The sequence below is a fragment of the Epinephelus moara genome, chromosome 16, assembly GCF_006386435.1.
Source record: "Epinephelus moara isolate mb chromosome 16, YSFRI_EMoa_1.0, whole genome shotgun sequence".
NCBI classification, from domain to species: Eukaryota; Metazoa; Chordata; class Actinopteri; order Perciformes; family Serranidae; genus Epinephelus; species Epinephelus moara.
In genome coordinates, this window is record NC_065521.1 from 26,594,330 (window position 1) to 26,611,541 (window position 17,212).

Genomic DNA, 17,212 nt, shown 5'->3' on the forward strand with positions numbered 1-17,212 from the left:
CTCTGATATATTTATGAGTAGCCTATTTGAATATGTCCTATCTGTGGACAATGACCTTGTTTTAAAAAGGAGACAGTTTGGACGCGTGTGTGTGTGTGTTCCTGAGCGCGTGTCTACAAGACGGAGAGAGGGGCAGAGGGAGGCGGGCACGCCCAAGCGACGGTGTTGAATGGCACCCGTCTGTTGCTTCTTGTGTACATCGGTGCGCCCTGCGATTGGCGGCGGATGGGGAAAGGTATCCAGCGCTGGCGCGCCGTGGGCGGGTGGATGGCCTGTTTATAAACCCAGATCTTTCCTCGTGGGCGGGAACAGCAACAGTAGAGAGTGAGTGAAAGTGAAGCGCAGGGAGAGAGTGAGAGAGACGGCGGAGGAGAAGAGGCTGTGGTGGCGGCTGTGGTTGACCGGGGTTCGCGGAGGGGGCGAGGCGGCCGCCCCTGTATGCCTCTTCAACCGCGCATGGACGACCACCTCAGCCTCCTGCAATCACCCCCGCCGAGCGCAACCAAAACCCGGGGCGACAACCTGGTGAACCACGGATACACCGAGACAGAAGCCGACGTGATGACGGTCGTGGCGTGTGACAACATGCTGGAAGAGTCGGCGGCTCTCCCGGGCCACCACTCTCTGGACCGATACGAGCCGGATCACGAATGCTGCGAGAGGGTCGTCATCAACATATCAGGGTTACGCTTCGAGACGCAGCTCAAGACTCTCTCCCAGTTTCCAGAGACGCTGCTGGGGGACCCCAAGAAGAGGATGAGGTACTTTGATCCTCTCAGGAACGAGTACTTTTTCGATCGGAACCGACCCAGCTTTGATGCCATTCTGTATTACTACCAGTCTGGCGGGCGCATCAGAAGACCCGTGAATGTGCCCATTGACATTTTCTCTGAGGAGATCCGGTTCTATGAGCTGGGTGAGGAGGCTATGGAGAAGTTCAGGGAGGATGAGGGCTTCATAAAAGAGGAGGAGCGGCCGTTGCCAGAGAATGAATTTCAGAGACAGGTGTGGCTGCTCTTTGAATACCCAGAGAGCTCGGGTCCCGCACGGGGCATAGCGATAGTGTCGGTCCTGGTCATTCTCATCTCCATTGTCATCTTCTGCTTAGAGACATTACCGGAGTTCAGGGACGAGAACAGGGATCCGATCACCATTGCACCTGTGATTAATGGCACACTCCCATATTTCATCAGCCCCTTCTCAGACCCATTCTTTGTGGTGGAGACGCTGTGTATCATCTGGTTCTCCTTCGAGCTGCTGGTGCGCTTCTTTGCATGCCCGAGTAAAGCCACGTTCTCCAAAAACATTATGAATATTATTGACATTGTGGCCATCATTCCCTATTTCATCACCCTGGGCACAGAGCTGGCAGAGAGGCAGGGGAACGGACAGCAGGCCATGTCATTAGCCATTCTGCGCGTAATTAGGCTTGTTCGGGTGTTTCGTATTTTTAAACTCTCGCGTCACTCCAAAGGGCTCCAGATTTTAGGACAGACTCTAAAGGCCAGTATGCGCGAGCTGGGCCTGCTTATCTTCTTCCTGTTCATCGGTGTCATCCTCTTTTCAAGTGCTGTCTACTTCGCGGAGGCAGACGACCCAGATTCGGGCTTCAACAGCATTCCGGACGCATTCTGGTGGGCTGTTGTCACCATGACCACCGTGGGTTATGGGGACATGCACCCCGTGACAATAGGGGGGAAGATTGTGGGGTCTCTCTGCGCCATCGCTGGTGTGCTGACAATTGCCCTGCCTGTGCCTGTCATCGTCTCCAATTTCAACTACTTCTACCACAGAGAGACGGAGGGCGAGGAGCAGGCACAATACCTGCACGTGGGCAGCTGTCAGCCTCTAGCAGACACAGAGGAGCTGAGGAAGACTCGCTCCTCTTCCTCGCTCAGCAAGAGCGAGTATATGGTGATAGAGGAGCACGGGATCAACAGCGCGTTCAAACAACAGCCCAACTTCCCCACCACCGCGCAAAACAACTCGCAGAATTGTGTGAACATAAACAAAAAGATTTTCACCGACGTGTAGCCAATTTCCGAGTCATGGCCCTGAACACAGGAAAAAGGGGTGGTGTGTGTAAACACACAGCTGCTTCTGTCGCTGCGCTCCAGCGTGTGGAAGCAGATCAGATGAAGAAAGACAGGAAATAAAAGAGAGACAAAGAAAGAAACCAAACCCTGTCTGTTCAGAGACGCTGCTTTGTTGCTCCATTCAAAGAATCAGGATTTTTTTCATTTCAGTGATCTGAATTCATAACTCTCTATGGTTTCCTTTCGCGCTTGGAGAGAAGAGCTCCTTAAAGTATTAGGCCTACTATTCATCTCTGAGCTAGGGAGTCGACCTGTTGTGCATTGTGCAATAGCCAATATATCTTCACAACAGGTAGTAATAGAAGCTTTATAACTGTGAAAGATGAGTGCAAATGTATGCTACTCGGAGAACACTCACATTGTATTAACATGCGTTATGAGTCGTGATTCGTCAGTCATAGCCTATGTATAATATTCAGAATAATTTAAATATGTGTGTGTGTTTAATAAACACATGTAATGTCTGAAAAACACAGCTCTGCATATATTATCTCAATTAGACCGTTCTGTGATATGCCTTTATTGTGCGTTCAAGTCTAGTCCAAATGCTACTGTCTTTAAAAAATAACCCCCTATAATTCCGTGAACATGAACTGTCCCAGTAGGCGATTTAAATGCGTAAAACGGCACCACATAAACACAGGGGCCAGCCGACTGTCAGTGTCTCATTATCGGTGCAAGACACACGTGAAAGCGGAGAAAACACGGCGCGCTCTCACGCACACACACAGCGATCAAAGATGGAGCGTGCTTCTCTTTGGATGCCTCAAATATAGCCCGCTGTGATGCAGTCTCCATGACGACGGTTGTTTCCTCGGTAACCCCAGTCACCGTTACCATGGCACCCTTGTTTCCACAGTAACCCCCCTCCCTCCCCAACACCCCCCACCCCAGATGGCTCGGGAGCTATATTGAAGATTCTCATCTAAATAGCTCGTCTCCAGTCTCTAACAGGACTGTTTTTGTCAGCGCGCTCCGTCTGCGTAAAACACGAGCCCAAACATGCCCTGCGCCGCCGTCCCCAATCAACAAGCTCACTCAGTGACACACAGAAACGAATTGGAGTAAGAGGGTCTGTTTACAAACCGCCACTATGAGCTGCCCCCTCCCCTAGAAATAACTCGGGCACCAATCAAAGAGAAGGTGCAAAGCTGGGAGATGTGGAAGGAGAGGCAGCGCGTGAGGAATTATGAATGAACTGGGAGCACATTGTGTCTGGCTGTCCTGAGTGCGCTTCTGCTGGCGCTCACCAGAGGCTGCTGTTCTCCCACTGATTAAACTGGTAAGTTGTGAGCACTGTCATGCCGCTGTTTCTTTATGAACAATCCTTTTACCTTTAGCCATGAAACCAGTGTTTTGCTCTTTTACTGCTGTATTTTATAGACATGTCAATTCAGGCAAGTTCAATCTAGAGAATGGCAGCTTACTGAAATTACTTCACTCACATGTGCAGGTCAGAACATTTCCATACAGCCTCATACATTGATTTTAGAGTTAATCCCACAACATAATGTTCAAGAGAGGTGATTGTTTTATTGTCATAGCTTTTATGAATGCTTAGCAATATAGTGACGTCTCACAAAGTTGCTGCTGTGCACATGTTTAGACCTCAGTCAGACCGAGAGTGTAGGCTTTCCTATTTTGCCAGTAGGGGATGATGCTCCTGCAGAGTGTCCTGGTTGTCCTTCACCTTCAGCTGACTTTGTCTATGAAATAAATAAGAGCACTAACAGCATGCCCACCCAGCTTCGTCTCAGTGCTGCCCCCTGGTGGCCACCATCTCCTGCTAACAGAACAGGTGGCTCACCTGCTTTGTGACCTCAGTCTTCTTTTGCCGTTGATATCAGCGACAGAGGTCAAGTAACTGTGAGTTACCAGACAACGAGAATGAATCAATTCTGCACAATTTTTATTACATTTATCATGAATGCAGATTGTTTTTTTGAATGCAAATTATCACTTGCATGCTTATAACAATTTTATTTTATTGTAGAGCCAGTATTAGTGTTGCAACTTATGATTAATGTCACTATCAATTAATCATTTTGTCTATAAAATGGCAGAAGATAGGGAAAAATGTCTATCCCAGCTTCTCAGAGTCCAAGGCGATGACTTTAAATATCTTGTTCTGTCAGTACAAAACCCAAATTTATTGATGTTGATATGATATAAAACAGAGAAAGGCAGCAAATCTCCGTATTTGTGAGGCTGAAAGCAGCATTTTCTGCCATTTTTGCATGCAAATTTTGATGATTAATCGATTATCAAAACAGTTTACGATTACTTTTCTGTCGGTCGACTAACCACTTAGTCGACTAATTGTTGCCGCCCTAATCAGTGCATGAATTTGGACTGTAAGATCCAGAGAAAATTCTGCATGCGTCTCAACCTTGCGTTTTACATTCTTGCCTTTGAAACTGCTGCACTGCTTCCCCTGCACATTCCTGTCTGGATTTATGTTCAGATTTATGGTCACTGTCCTCCCTGGCTGTAATTACTTTAACTCAAACAGAAACGAGGGTGAGGAGGAAAGAAAAAATTAAAAGAGCAAGATGAGGAATCTATAAAGCCACCATATTCCGAATCTGATTTAGTGCGAGTGTGTGCGCACTTGTTTGTGAGCACATGTGTTGTAGTATACTAATACTACGTACACCTCTCCAGTCATGGTTGAGCAATAATTAGGGCAGTCTCATTAGCTGGCTCACCCTTAGGGCAGAGTGGGAGGTCCCACAGAATGAATGACCTCTTCATTGATTATTCCTTTCCGTTTTGACCCCTGACCTTGACTTCATATATATCCAGTGAAAACCTCCGTTGTCAGTCATCAGTTAAAAGGCCTGCTCATTTCTCAAGTCACATAAAAGCTCCAGTGAGGAGAAACACTGCTCTATTGATTGGTAATCGAGATATAGGAGGAGGAGGAGGAGGAGGAGGAGGAGGAGGAGGAGGAGGAGACAGGAGCTCCTTGTTTATCATCTAACTGCATTGGTCAGTCTGGAAGCTACTCTCATGGGCACAGGCAGGATGGATTGTCAAAAACACGGATGTAATAAAGCGCTTTACCATGCACGCTCATCTTTTCAATTCTTATTCTGTCCGCCTCTGCTAATGTGTATCTCCGCAGCTCGCTCCAGTTTTACATTTATTTCTGTCACAGACTCTAATTACCTCTCCCAACCTCTGCTCCTCATCCTTGAAGTTTACTACGGTGTCGACATTTAGTTGATGCTCTTATACAGCGTAAATTGCAGTAAGTGAGCTGTTAGGATAATGGGGCCGCCGGTGGGGACGGTTCTCGAGAACATTTTGCCCTCTCTTGTTAAAGGACAGTGTCTCTTATCCAAAAGTTGCCTGCTCCTCTCTCCCCCTCTCATCTCCTCTCCTTCTGAGCTGACAGTGTTTACAGTTTGAGTTTTGCATGAGTGGTAATGAGACAGCAGGGAGAAGAGGAGCAGCCTTGCGTTGTTAATAAGACCACCGAGCTGTGTGATGGGGCTGGCTACGCTGTGTGGCTCTAACAGTTTTGCTTTTCTTCCTCCTCTTTCTCTGTCTCTCTCGCTCTCTCAGGTGAAAGTTGTCCAAGTTGTTCCATTTTCTACACAGACCTCCTGGAACCCCTGACGACCCCAATTATACTGCCTCCCATTTAGGTAAACAGACTCCATTTGATACGGAGCGTAAAAATGACACCTGCGAACCTCATGACTGATGATTACTTAGAAAGGTTTTCTCATTTAAGAGCTATATGGGTTACCCATTAACCTGCAGTGACCTTTTTCTCTCTGTAGGGGGGCAATGACTCTGGTCTTCCTGTTGGGCCAGATTGGCCAAAGTTAGGAATTAAGACAGACTCCCACCGGATCAATTTTCTCTTCCCTCCTCCTCCTGACTGGTGTCCTCAAACCTGGACTCGGTGCCTACCAGTCATCCCCCTCCAGTGGATCACCACTCAATCCAAAATGCAATCAAAGAATGACAACATATTCCACGTACAGTTTTTGTAGCTGCAGTTTTCTGACTGCTTTTCCTCCGGAGTTAACGCACTGTGATTGGAACCATCACAGGATTCAGGCGGTGACAAAATTCAGCTGGAACTGTGTAACGGACTCAGACATTACTCCATACTGCTTTCTATATATAACTCAAAAGGACAGATTCTGGAAACAGCCAGCAATTTTGCAAAGCACATTTCATTCCTTGACTTTTACAGATTTCTACATTCTGCGTTCATGTTCCTGGGTAATGATATTCATTACGAACAATGACTGACAAACAGCTTTTGCTTGGAGTCAAAAGTGGCAAAATCTGAGGCCAACCATCATTTGCTGATATGAAACTGTGATACAAATCAAAGACTGTTAGCCATATGCCTTTTGTTAGCTCTGTGTGCTCTGTATTGCTAATATGTGAAACACACACCTGCGTACGAGTGCTGGTTGCAGCTATTCCCCTGACCTGCACATGGAGAACAATACAGAGACATGCACATACACAAACACAGACACAGACACGCACACACATGCCTGCAAATGGCTCTATTTTATCCCAGAATGCACTGGTGTTTTTTTGGGATGGGGCAGAATCATGTCAGGGGAAGGCTGTGTATGCCAGTATTTGTTCTGTGTTATTCTGTGCTGTCTTAAACATGACCCATATAAAGAGATTATGAGTTGTACTGTCGTTATTGGAGAGGAGCCGCAGTCTGGTTTCACTCAATTACTGGGAGAATGGTGCTCATTGATGTCTGGGAGAATATCTAGTTCCAATTACAGTCCTTTATTATGTGTGTGTACAGTATGTTTCGATTATGTCATGACTCAAGACATTTGAAACAAATAACCCTTTCTGTGTAGATGTCTCTCGAACAGTTGATCCACTTCTATCACTCACTCTGATATAGCGTTGTTTACAGCAACCTATTTAATATGTAGTTTATTCTTTAAAGGGTAACTTCACAATTTTTTTTAACCTGGACCCAATTTTCCCATGTTCCTGTGTCCAAGTGACTAATGGGAAAAACGAGTTTTAAACTGGTCCAGTATTGAGCGAGAGTGCTGGAGCTAGAAGCCACAATACAGGCTGCTATGTAACCAGTTGGGGCATTTGTGCACTGTGACTTTAGGTCAAATAAGAATGCTTGTTTTGTCACTGTGTCTGAAGACATGGAAAGGATCCCTCCAGAGACAGACCTCAACGCTGATCAGATCAGATCGATGGATAAAAAGAGCAGCTGCTGCAGAAGCACGTGAAAGCAAACTTGCCTTTGCTGGTCAGACCCACCACTAGACCGCGGGGTGCATGGTTTCAGTGGCAACGCAACATGACAGTTTAATCTAAAGTAGGCTGCAAAAACGATAGCAACAATAAGGAACAGTTAAGTTTCACTTTCACTGCGCTTGACGCTCTGCTGCTCCGTCTGTGCCCAGAAAACACTCTGCTGAGACAAGGAGAGATTAGGGCAGGTCTGAAAAAATCAAAATGTGGCAGCGAATGCCGATATTGTGAATGAGCACCAAGCCTTGACCTTTATGTTAAATGTAAAAGAGTGAGATCCTTTTTGTTTAACCAGAAACAGCCCCGAAATCACCATTCACAGTTTCACCAGAATCTATTTAAAAAAACGTAATTTCAGCTTGTATTTTCTCATCTAACTGTGAATTAAGGGTTTATTTTAACCACACCAGACTTGGTGATTGTTGGAACAGTGGGGAGATGGACTAAAATGTTTTTTTGTGAGTTTTAATTTGTTCCTGTCGACTTGTGTGTTCTACTGTGATAAAATAGCTGTTCATGTAAAGTCTGGTGGATTTGGCGATAGCAATTTCAGGGCTGATCTGGTTGAACAAAAAGGATTTTACTCCAAAACAAAAAGATCTGTCTCTGTAGGAATCCTTTCTATAATATTGTCAGAGACCTAGAATAATAATGTGAGTCTGTCAGTGGCAAAAACAAGTACTTTTAGTGGACGTTAACTGACAGTGCACAAATGCCCTGAGTGGTTACATTGCAGCCTGTTTCATTGCTGCTGGCTGCACCCCTCTCTTTCAATGCTGGACCAGTTTCAAAGTTTGTTGTTAACATTCGTCACTTAGACACATAACATGGGTAAAAAAGGTCCAGGTAGAAAAATACCAAAGTTACCCCTTAAATGGATAAACGTGGAATAAGGGCAGATAAAAACATCAAAATGTAATATGCTGTTGATACACAGGAAATGTTAGTGTCTCCCATGCAGAGCCACACAGAGTGACAGTGCTTTAACTTTTCAGCAGCATTCGTCACACAGCCCTTTTGAAGGCTGGTTGCAGAAAAACAGACAAACAGAACAACTGAGGTCTCCACTGTGGTTGAGCTGAAGACAGAACAAGGCCCCTCTGTAAAGGGGGTGACTGGGTCAGTCCTTTACAACGAGGACCCTGTGGAATCCTTTTGAATTGTCCAGATTAGTTCTTTTGTAAAACCAAGTGCTTCACTTTTGAGCTTCATATTGCTCTGCTGTAAGTTTAGCTTGTAGTGTTGAATTCGTCCATTTTTGGATGATTACAGGGTCAAATAGTAATGTTCATCGCCATCCTAGAGTGACAGTATTTTAAAAGTGAACAACAGTGTTGTCACACAGCCCTTTGGAAGGCTGGTTGCAGAAGAACAGGCTCGAACAGAAGAAGTCTCCACTGTGGTGGTGCTGAACAAAACAAGGCCCCTCTGTAAAGGGGTGATTGGGTTAATCCTTTACAAGGAAGGCCCCACAAATCCTATTTAATCTCTCCCAAATTCTGATTTCTCTCAGATTCTTTATTTTTTTTTACCAACTTCCATGTGTTCGGTGTCAATTTTTCTGAATTCAGTGTTTTCTGATTTAACCAAATCTAGTCAACAGAAAGAATTTGTAATCATGAGGTGGGTGAATAAAATGTCAGCAATTCAAGAAGAAAATATTCAACATTTAATGAATATCAATGAATTTGATGTATTAGAAAGCAAACATTTCATCCTTTTGTAAAAAATAAGTGCTTCACATCTGAGCTTCATAATGCTCTGCTCTTAATTTTGCAGTTAATGTTGAATTCTTTGGTTTTTTGGATGACTGCAGGGTCCAACACTAACACTCGCTGTCAACCCAACATCAAAGAATGAAGTAATTTCCTTCACAATTTAGTGGGGTTTCTTAGTTTGTAAAGGATGCAGGTGACGTGTTTTATTCCTCTGAATACATGCCAATTTATCTTATTTTCATACATACATGTAGTTTCAGAAGCAGAAGTCGTCTAATGTGTATCCTCAACCCGTTCTTATTCCAACTCGTCGAATTCCATCGCTTTGTCACTGGACCTAAACGTCAAAATATGTTGCACTAGGTAGCCTCCTGTGTTGGTTTTGGACATTTACAAACTGTGCCTCAATAGACACTTGCTACATGCATTGTGTCTTTTCAAAATTCATACAGTGTTTTTCAAAATAAAATAACTGCATGTGTGGAACATTTCATTTTTAGGTTTCTTTCCTTAAGTTCCGGCAACAAAAGCATATAGTTATAGTTATAGTTATAGAAAAAAAAAATCATGGTTTGGCTTAAAGTATGGTTCTTACTAACGTAATATCATGTCACATGACATACAGTACTTCATGTTACATATGTTACTAATGTAGCATGCTACACATGCTAGCACAAAATAACTGCATTAACCTTTGGTTTCAGATGGGAAACAAATAGTGGGTTCCCAGGTGAAAGTCCAGTGTTTGTTTGACCCATCCACCACCTCTCTGACCTGTCCTATATGGAGCCCAGAAATCACCAGCCTCCATTTAAAAAACATTAATTGTACCATTTATTTTCTCATCTAACTGGGAGAATAAGGGGTTAATTTCAACCACACCAGGCTTGGCTATTGTTGGAACAGTGGAAAGACGAACCAAAATGTTTTTTTGTGTTTTTTTTTGTTTCTGTCGACTTGTGCATTTTACAGTGATAAAATTGCTGTTTATTTAAAGTCTGATGGGTTTGGTGATAGCAATTTCAGGGCTGATCTGGTTAAACAAAAAGGATCTTATGCTTTAACAAAAAGGTCTGCCTCTGTAGGGATCCTTTTTATAATACTGTAAGACACTTAGAATAATAATGTGAGCCTGTCAGTGGCAAAAACAAGTACTTTTAATGGACATGTACTCACAGTGCACAAATGCTCTGAGTGGTTACATTGCAGCCTGTTTAATTGCTGCTGGCTGCACCCCTCTCTTTCATTACTGGACCAATTTTGAAAATTGTTGTTACCAATAGTCACTGAGGGTGCTTTTACACCTGCCCTGTTTGGTTCGGTTCAGTAGAGCTCAAGTGCGGTTTGTTTGGGCAGGTGTGAACACAGCAATCGCACTCGGGTGCACACCAAAACAACCAGACCGAGAGCTTGTTGAAGAGGTGAATATGCTGTCGATACAGAGGAAATGTCAGTGTTTAAGAAGTGTGTCCCATGCAGAGCCACACAGAGTGACAGTGTTTTAAAAGTGAACAATAGTGATGTCTCGCAACCCTCTTGAAGGCTGGTTACAGAAAAACAGACTTGAACAACTGAGGTCTCCACTGTGGTTGTGCTGAAGACAGAACAAGGCCCCTCAGTAAAGGGGGTGACTGGGTCAATCCTTTATGACGAGGGCCCTGTGGAATCCTTTTAAGTTTTTTGTCCAGATTAATCCTTTTGTAAAATAAAGTGCTTCACATTTGAGCTTTTTTTTGCTCTGCTGTAAGTTTAGCTTGTAATACTGAATTCCTCAGTTTTTGGATGATTACAGGGTCCAACAGTAATGTTCATCACCAACCTAGAGTGACAGTGTTTTAACATGAACAGTGTTGTCACGCAGCCCTCTTGAAGGCTGGTTGCAGAAAAACAGACTTGAACAACAGAAGCCTCCACTGTGGTTGAGCTGAACAGACAGAACAAGGCCCCTCTGTAAAGGGGTGACTGGGTCAGTCCTTACAAGGAGGGCCCCATGGAATCTGTTAAATTTTCTCCTAGATTTAGTTTTAGTTTTTCTGAATTTGGTGTTTTCCGATTTAAGCAAATTTTGTCATCAGTGTCTAATGTGTATCTTCAAGGCGCTCACATCCCAACTCGTCAAATACCACCACTTTGTCAGTGGACCTAAATGCAAAATATGATGCACTAGGTAGCCTCCTGCATGGCTTTTAGACATTTACTAACCGCACCTCAATTGATGCTTGCTACATGCATTGTGTCTTTTCAAAAAACATTTCTGTCTTCACAGGAAACGCGCAGTTTCTGCTCGTTACATGCATACAGTATTTTCAGAAGAAAATTACTGCGTGGGTGAAACACTTTGGTTTTAGGTTTATTTCCTTAAGTTTAGGCGACAAAAGCATGTGGATAGGTTTAGAAAAACCTGCATTAACCTTTAGTTTCACATGGGAAAGAAATAGTGGGTTCCTGGGTGAAAGTCCGGTGTTTGTTTGAACAGTCCAAAACCTATCCCACATGCCCTATACAGACTTTCTCGGTCTGTGTACTTTACTAGTTGCCAGCGTCGTTAGAAATAGCTGCTCAGTGTGTATCATACTGCAGCAAAGAGTGTCTAAGTGTGTTGATGTCGTACACGCTTAGACAAGCTGCTGACAAAGCAGCAGTATTTGACGAGATCTGTAGTGGCTGGCAGCATCAGAAATTGCCGCTGCCCGGTGTAAAGCTGCTTCACTGCCCTGTGCATAGGTATGTGATGCCAAAGTCATTGACAAAGCAGTTGTGTTTGACAAGTTGGGAGTGAGAACAGGCCGGTATCATGGGCTGTTTCAATGCATTTACAGGTGGTTTGACCACGGGGATACGAGTGATGGCTGACTTGATACACAGACATCAGATGCTGCCTGTCGATCACCCGGACAGGATTTGATCCAGCTTGGCTGACCAAGAAAAAATCTGCAGTCAAGAAAATGTTAAAGTTGGAAACAGACACAGGCAGAGTGGAGCGAAGTGTCAGAGAGTGAAGCAGAGGAGCCCAATCAGCTGCCCAGTGAGTTAACTTCTTACACCCAATGTGTGTGGAGGAGCCGAGCCCCACCCTCGCGAAACACCAACACAGAGAGCACAGAACAGAAGCAGCATGCCTGTAAATGACATCAAAATATATCAGCATAGTTTTTTTCTGTTTATTCAGCTGAGGCACTGTGAAAAACAAAATGCTTCTAATAGTAGGGAAAACCCTGAGTTTTATTAATTGCATCCAGGTTTCAGCAAATTGTACAATATTCCGTGTTTCACAGCAGATTCCATTTTTAATATCCGACTCCACGATTCCCTTGTGTTTTCCACATTGGGGAAATCAGAGGGCTCTATATGAGAGTATACTGCATTTCCAATATTTGGCAATATCAGTGCAATAGAAGGATAATAGTTGAAAATAAGAGACGCTGTTCTGTCTGACAGATTTAAGAACTGCAACACCACAAGGGATTTATATTTGGCTTGGAAAAGACATGGGGATTCCCAAATTTAAGAGAACATCATTGCCACACATTTGGCTGTTCCTTGAACTGCACGGCTGGACCTTAAAGAGAACTGAGCTGTGTATGAGTCCAGTGGAAAACTTCATATCATCTCTGTGCCGCAGGAGGTAAATATTAACATTCTAACGGAGGTTTTCAGCCATCACACTGTCATCTTGTGTATGAGCAAGTGTGCTTTATTGCTCCAGTGAGCCCACCAGCTCGCTAATAACTCTGCCATCTCTTCAGGCTATTGTGTGTCCGCGAGTATCAAACTGCCTTTCTTTCAGGCATATTGGAAATGTGCTGATAGTTGTAGACTAAATACTCTCAATGTTTATCAGTACAGCACAATTATGGGCACTGATTGTCTCCTGTAAACTCCTTCTGGCTCTTTGCCTGTCTTCCTCTTTCTCTGGCTTTATTACAAAACATGTTGGTGAAAGATACTCTGAGATCACAAAAATACCTATGATGTCACCAAAGCTTACCACCAGCCATGGCGCTACACCAGGAAATCTCCATAGCAACAAGGGAGGGTTGTCAGCAAGATGAATAGAAGGAGCATATGCAAGAAATTCAGCCCTCTAGAGGTGAATTGAAGGGATCATCACTTAAGCTGTCTGTGATACTATCAGCTGCCTTTATGTGTACAAGGGCGAGCATTGGCGGTGTGTCATTTTGTGTGCCTCAGTGTGTTTTGAGGTAATGTATACAGTGTGTGTGTGTCTGGCAGAGGATCAGTGTATTGCCCTACAGGCAGACTGAGTCTCAACCATGCAGGGACTCTATTTCAACAGCAGGTCTAATGTAAGTGGAGTTAAGACGATACCAACACAACCCAACACCACATTCTATACACACACAACATACATGATTACAGGGCTGAATGGCAACAACAGCACATAATAAGCATGTGTGGACAAGGTACAAAACCTGATCAGATGTTATGGTTGAAACTTGTTTATTTGTGCTAAATAACATTTGTAGTTTAATATTGCATACAAATTTGTTTAATTTTAGCATTAGTATTGAGGCACTCTTAATTAAAAAGTACTCGTTTGAGGACATTGGGACTTTATTACTGTATTATCGCAGCATTTTATATATGTAACTGGTGGACTCTAGTGATGTCTGCGTTGTGTAGATATAAAGACGCCCAGACTGTGGATATCTTCAGAGGCGATCTCCATTTATTCCTCTCCTGAATGCAAGTAGCAAAAACAAAATTCTCCGTCATACACAACCATACAAACTCCAGCCCCTCTCCCACGGAGCACAACAGCAGAAGGGCGCCATGTTACATTTAATTAAGTACAATGAAACACAGAAAACATACCTGACAACAAGTGGCATAACAAAATCCTCCTTCACACACAACCATATAAACTCCAGCCCCTACACAAATTAAGCGACACAAAAATATTTTAGCATAAAATAAACTTTTGCTGGGGAGAGGGACATCTAGGGTGCTTTGCTTGGCCTGCTGCCCCGTGACCTGGCCTCGGATAAGATGAGATGAAAATTGATGGATGGATGGAATGGATAAAATGAACTTATGAAGGTAGTTTAACAGCGCTAAAACATGGAAATTACCACAAGAGCAATGTTGCTTACCTCTCCCACAGTGCACAACAGCAAAAGGAAAGAGGTAAGGTGGGAGACACCCCTTTATAGTAAGGGTACCCCCAAAGGTGAACGTAGGGGTACAGAAACTGAGTATCAAACGTTCCACATGTTGAGTACGGAGGCCTAAGCATGTCAGGTAATAACAACTGAAACAAATTTGTGAAATTATAATACTCAACATTACAATGTACATTTGACTTGTCACCCATATTACTGCTGTGTAATTGACCCTGCTACATAAAGACCAGTCAGGTGTGACAGACTGTTGCTACAGACAAAAAGGACATTCCTATCTTGGAGTGTGGAGCAAGGAAAAATCCTACAGAGCTACAAAATGAACAAATCAAATGTCTTTTAGAATTGTTGCATAATTTGCAATTTTGTTTAGTACAGCCATGTTCAGGCATTGAAATATTCACCTGACCCATAGTGTTACAAAATGTTGCATCGTTTTCAGTTTTGTTGTTGCACAAAATGATCCGGCATTGAAATAAACTGTTTATACTTCATTACACACTTGTGACTATTATAAAATAAACCCATTGTCCTCATACAAGGACATCTTTTTTTTTTCCAAAAACTACTTACTGTTCACAGACAATGATTCATTCTGTATATTTATCAAGTCCTACTATTCCCAAATAGGTAGACATTTAAAGTGCATACCAAACAAAAGCTCGGGTCTCATGAGAATATTCCTCAGTTTATAAGTTATCTTTTCCAGAGGTATGCAGCTGTTCACCCCTGGCCAGTGGGATTTCTGCAAGCTTGATGGAATTACTATGTGTAAGATTTTTAGAGGTTGCCCAAAAGGCAAATCTTGGAATCCATTTGGAAACTTACTCCATGGATTGTGGATAAACTAAAGCATCACAGATTCCCTGCACCACCATTTCATCACCTTTAAGCTGATTTAACAGTTGCTTATTTACACATCCAGCGAGAAGTAACATTATCATTCATTTGGAGTAATGTTTGTTTCCCTCTGTTTTTGGTCTCTGCCAACTGCTTCAGAAAATATCTGGCTCTTTAGCTGCTAAATGCTCCACTTTGTTTACCACTTTGTGTCTGCCATTGGTGCTGGGCCGAGCCGAAAACATCGCTGTGAGAGTGAACTGAAACAGTAAAGCTGTGCGGCTTTACAAAGCTGAGGGTAATAATTATCTGTAGGGTCATGACTGTGAGCTAACCCTTTAACATTATCACATTGTTTGCATGTTGTCAATCCATAGATTTTATTGTTAAGGCATTGATTATAGGTGCTTTAAGGGTACATGCATTGTTTTGTTTTTCCTTACCCAAACCCAGGGTGTAATGAGGGCATTGTATGTTGCTCAGGGTGTAACGCCCTCTGAGACAAATTTCTGATTCTAGGTTACATAAGGAAAGCTGAATTGACTTGAATAGATTAAAGACCCATTTAAAAAATCTATTAACCTTGCAAGACCTTTTGAAACATCCCTACTAATGATTGGACATTATCCTAACACACAAAACATGACATTAAATCAGATAAAACTTTGTCATCCTTCACACCTGCCTCCCTCAGTGCATGTGGCTCACTTTACATGACTTTCACTTGTGTGATATTTCCATGTTCACTGGCAGAGCCACGCCATTGGCAGCTGGGAAGGACGGTTGCTAAGGGTGATGATGCTGTTGCTAGTGCTTCCACATAAAAATCTGATTATTCCTGGATTCTGATTGGCTGATCACGTCCGGCTTTCAGCCACAAGCGCTGGAGACAGTGTGAGACTTGCTACCCAGACATATGTTCTCTGTGCAAACACACAAAACAAAACAGTCTCAGATAAACACATGCAGGCACACAAACAGAAACACTCAAAACAATATCTCTAGCATATTCAGACCCAGATGTTAAGACACATCGGATTTCTTTCTAGCTGTTGAAAGGGGTGATCAGCTGCCAGTCATCTCGGTTTTTGCTGACAAAACAAACAGGCAGATGGTGGAGAGGGTGATCGTGTGAATCAGAGAGAGAGAGAGAGAGAGAGAGAGAGAGAGAGCTGCTGCACTCGACTGGATGACTCATCACTCTGGCACCGTGACCTTTATCTGCTACCCTCTCCACCTCTATTGTTCTGTCCCTCCCCTTCATTTTGGTTTTCTGCACACTTCTGACTACATTTCCTGCTTACTATCACCTCACATGCTCTTCTACCAATCCTCTCCTCTGTGACACATCTGCTCTGCCTGACATCATATTAACCTCATCCTCACTTTTATTTCCTCTGTTGCACCCATGCAGCCCAGTCACCAGAAGAAAATATTTGCATTGTACGTTTCTGCAAACCATGGATTTTTTACACTTGTATGTTTCGTATGCATCATATCAATGTTTCGAAAGTGACGCAGTTCTGATTACTTGTATATGAGCTGACTTTTTCATCAGGAAGTGGAGAGGTATCATGTCAACATTAAAGGACGCCTTTTTTCGTTGGTGTCTGATGCTGTAAGTCACTGCTTAAGCGCTGGATTTAGATGACTTCGGAGTGAGACTGGGCTCAGCCGGCAGCGGTGCCCTCTTTCCATACTGGACCAATTTCAAAAATTGCTGTTTAGACACAAAAACATTAGAAAATAGGATCCAGGTGGAAACATACCGAAGTTACCCTTTAACAGGATATAGGTGAAATAAAGGCAGAGAAAAACATCAGAAAGTTTACAGTAAAGGGCATCAGATCAAATAATTGTGGTGCTTTTACATCATAAAAATGTGATTCTGCACATGATAAAACAAAGTGACATTTTAATGGTGTAATCGTTTAATGTTGCTCTTGTTTCATAAGTTAATCGGGATGTTAATCTCATACCGTAATATGCTGTTGACACACAGGAAATGTCACTGTTTATTGTGTTTCCCATGCAGAGCTGCACACAGTGACAATAGAAGTGAATAACAGCATTTAGTTCACAGCCCATTGGTGGCTGGGGACGGGAAAAACAGACGAGTACAACAGACGTCTCCATTGTA

General features: G+C 43.3%; 1 protein-coding gene across 1 annotated transcript; it reads left to right on the forward strand.

Annotated features, from left to right (window-relative positions):
- The first annotated feature begins 219 nt into the window (after positions 1-219).
- LOC126403419 (potassium voltage-gated channel subfamily A member 3) lies at positions 220-6,883 on the forward strand. Its single transcript, XM_050066075.1, has 3 exons — positions 220-3,378; positions 5,667-5,749; positions 5,888-6,883. The coding sequence occupies exon 1, from the start codon at positions 439-441 to the stop codon at positions 2,032-2,034; it is 1,596 nt and encodes a 531-aa protein (XP_049922032.1). The 5' UTR covers positions 220-438; the 3' UTR covers positions 2,035-3,378; positions 5,667-5,749; positions 5,888-6,883.
- The last annotated feature ends 10,329 nt before the right edge of the window (positions 6,884-17,212 follow it).